The following is a 2,500-nucleotide window of genomic DNA, read 5'->3' as shown; positions in this document are numbered from 1 at the left end:
ATGAGCCTTTAGTCACTGCTGCCCCTAGGACTGCCCTGGCCTGAAGTAGTAGTAACTATCAAGGGTTTCAGTTATGGACCAGATAACAGATGACCTTGTGGCTAAGGTATTAAAGGACTCAGGTGAAAAAAGGCTCAAATCCTACAAAGGCGGCATGTGACTTAGTGGTTAGAGGTGTTGGACTGATGATCGTAAGATTGAGGTTTCAATTCCTGGACTGGGTGACATGTTGTGTTGTTGAACAAAACACTTCATTTCCCGTTGCTCCAGTCTGCTCGGTTGGTAAAAATGTGTCATCCTGTGAAGGACCCTAGTCCCATCCAATTGGAGAATATATGCGCCATGGAAACCAGGAAACTGGCCCTTATGAGTTTTCATGGCTTGAGAAGGTAACTTTTTTTTTTGTACTTTAAGGTGAGCTTTACCTTTCACCCTGACAGAAGCCATAAAAATAAAGTACCAGTTATGTACTGGAGTTGATGTGATTTGTTTTTTGAGGTTTTTGTTTTCATTTTCTTACTTTATCTATACTTTGTGGGTGGTGGTAGGTTCACTTTCTTATTTGATATATTTTGGGTTTTAATGTTTTTTTTTACATTTTTTAATTGTTTTTTTTGCAGTTAATTTTGGAAATGAGTACACAGTTACCAAATGAAAGCACATACCACTGTGTATTCATACAATTAAATACCACAACCCCGGCAAGTATACACAGAAGATATGTGCATTGTGAAACCCCAAATATTATTAAAGGAGGTTACACTTTAGGAGAAACTTGTAAGTATTATTCCTTTACGCTATTCTTTAATCCTTTATTATTCAGGTTATTCTGTCAAGTGTAATGTTTGATTATTTATATTGTTTTGAATTAAAGGCAGCCAGCTGGCAGAAACGTTAGCACACAGGGCGAAATGCTTTGTGGTATTTCATCTGCCGTTACGTTGTGAGTTCAGATTCCGCCGAGGTCGATTAAATGAGTACCAGTTACGCACTGGGGTTGATAATCGACTTAATCCATTTGTCTGTCCTTGTTTGTCCTCTCTCTGTTTAGCCCCTTGTGGGTAGTAAAGAAATAGGCATTTCGTCTGCTGCTACGTTCTGAGTTCAAATTCCGCCAAGGTTGACTTTGCCTTTCATCCTTTCGAGGTCGATTAAATAAGTACCAGTTACGCACTGGGGTCGATATAATCGACTTAATCCATTTGTCTGTCCTTGTTTGTCCTCTCTGTGTTTAGCCCCTTGTGGGTAGTAAAGAAATATATATTGTTTTGAATTAATCTAGCATTATCTTATAGCTTTGAGATTTCGATGATGAGATTGCTCAGTTTCAGAATTATATTGTAAGGTTGAGGTGAGAGGCTAGACACAGCCAGTTTCAACATAAAATAGGTTAAATATATTGGCCAGATTTGACCGGTGTGAATGCTAAAGGGTTAATTCTCCACCACCATCGCAATATATTTTTATGTCCTTGGTAAGACATAAAACTCCTACCAGTTGTGATGCTTCAGTCTGGGAGCTAAAGAGTTTTAAGAGAGTAAATAGTTACCCCTTAGTAAATAGTTCCTCTTAGTAAACAGTCCTCTTCAGTAGATATTCCTCCTTAGTAAATAGTCCCCCAGTGAGCCCTTAGTCACTGCTGCCCCTAGGACTGCCCTGGCCTGAAGTAGTAGTAACCATCAAGGGTTTCAGTTATGGATCAGATAACAGATGGCCTTGTGGCTAAGGTATTAAAGGGCTCAGAAGCAGGCTGGTCTTTAGATGTGCATTACACAGGCCCATCAATGTGTGAGCATACCCTGATGTCTTGTGAAGCAGTACCCCTGCTCAAAGGTTAAATTAGGATCCCCCCCCCCCGTACCTCATGGGTATGCTCAAAAGAGCAGGAGACAGACAGAGTAAGCTGTAAATAAATTGACTGGCCAAAGGCATCAGGAAAGCACAGTGGCTTCTTTCCCAAGAACAATCATGAATCTTTAAACTTTGGCACTGAAGTCTACAATCAAATCAATGATGCATGAAGAGAGAAAGAGAGAGAAATGTAACAGTTTTTTTTTTTTTGTTGTTGTTTTGTTTTGTTTTCCCTTTTTGCTATATGTAAACTTATATATTCAAATGTATATTAATTACTAATGAATTATTTGTAATTTTCAGCTTCATTAACAGTTACTCTGGCACTACACTCTAGTGAAACCGCTAAAATGTTTGTACGGAAGAACTTCACTTTCTATGACTGTAGTGCTTTTAAATGGTAAGTACGGTTAATTCTTTCATTATTCATTCATTAGTTAGTTGGTTAATTGGTGCTGTCAACACCTTTTGTTGCTGTCTTTTTTTTTTTTTTTTTTTTCATATTCTGGCATTAAAAATAGAAAACAAATTTGTTTGGAAATCACAGACAACCTAACTGCAATTATGCGAAGGCCTGGTAGGAATTAAAAGATTCTATTGAATTCTAAGAATGTGGCTGGATAAACAAACCCATTCACTTAATTATCTT

The 2,500-nt window shown here is 38.0% G+C and overlaps 1 protein-coding gene across 3 annotated transcripts in view; it reads left to right on the top strand.

Annotated features, from left to right (window-relative positions):
• Positions 1 to 2,500, top strand: part of LOC115220548 (plexin-A2) — a 307,994-nt gene that overhangs the window by 204,303 nt on the left and 101,191 nt on the right. For all 3 annotated transcript variants that reach the window (XM_029790694.2, XM_036510169.1, XM_029790693.2), the window contains exons 8-9: positions 621 to 777; positions 2,155 to 2,251. In XM_029790694.2, the coding sequence (XP_029646554.2) occupies positions 621 to 777; positions 2,155 to 2,251 (254 nt within the window). The remainder of the gene's footprint in view (positions 1 to 620; positions 778 to 2,154; positions 2,252 to 2,500) is intronic.

Source organism: Octopus sinensis, linkage group LG16 (assembly GCF_006345805.1).
Source record: "Octopus sinensis linkage group LG16, ASM634580v1, whole genome shotgun sequence".
In the NCBI taxonomy this organism is placed as follows: Eukaryota; Metazoa; Mollusca; class Cephalopoda; order Octopoda; family Octopodidae; genus Octopus; species Octopus sinensis.
This window is presented reverse-complemented; position numbering and strand designations above follow the sequence as displayed.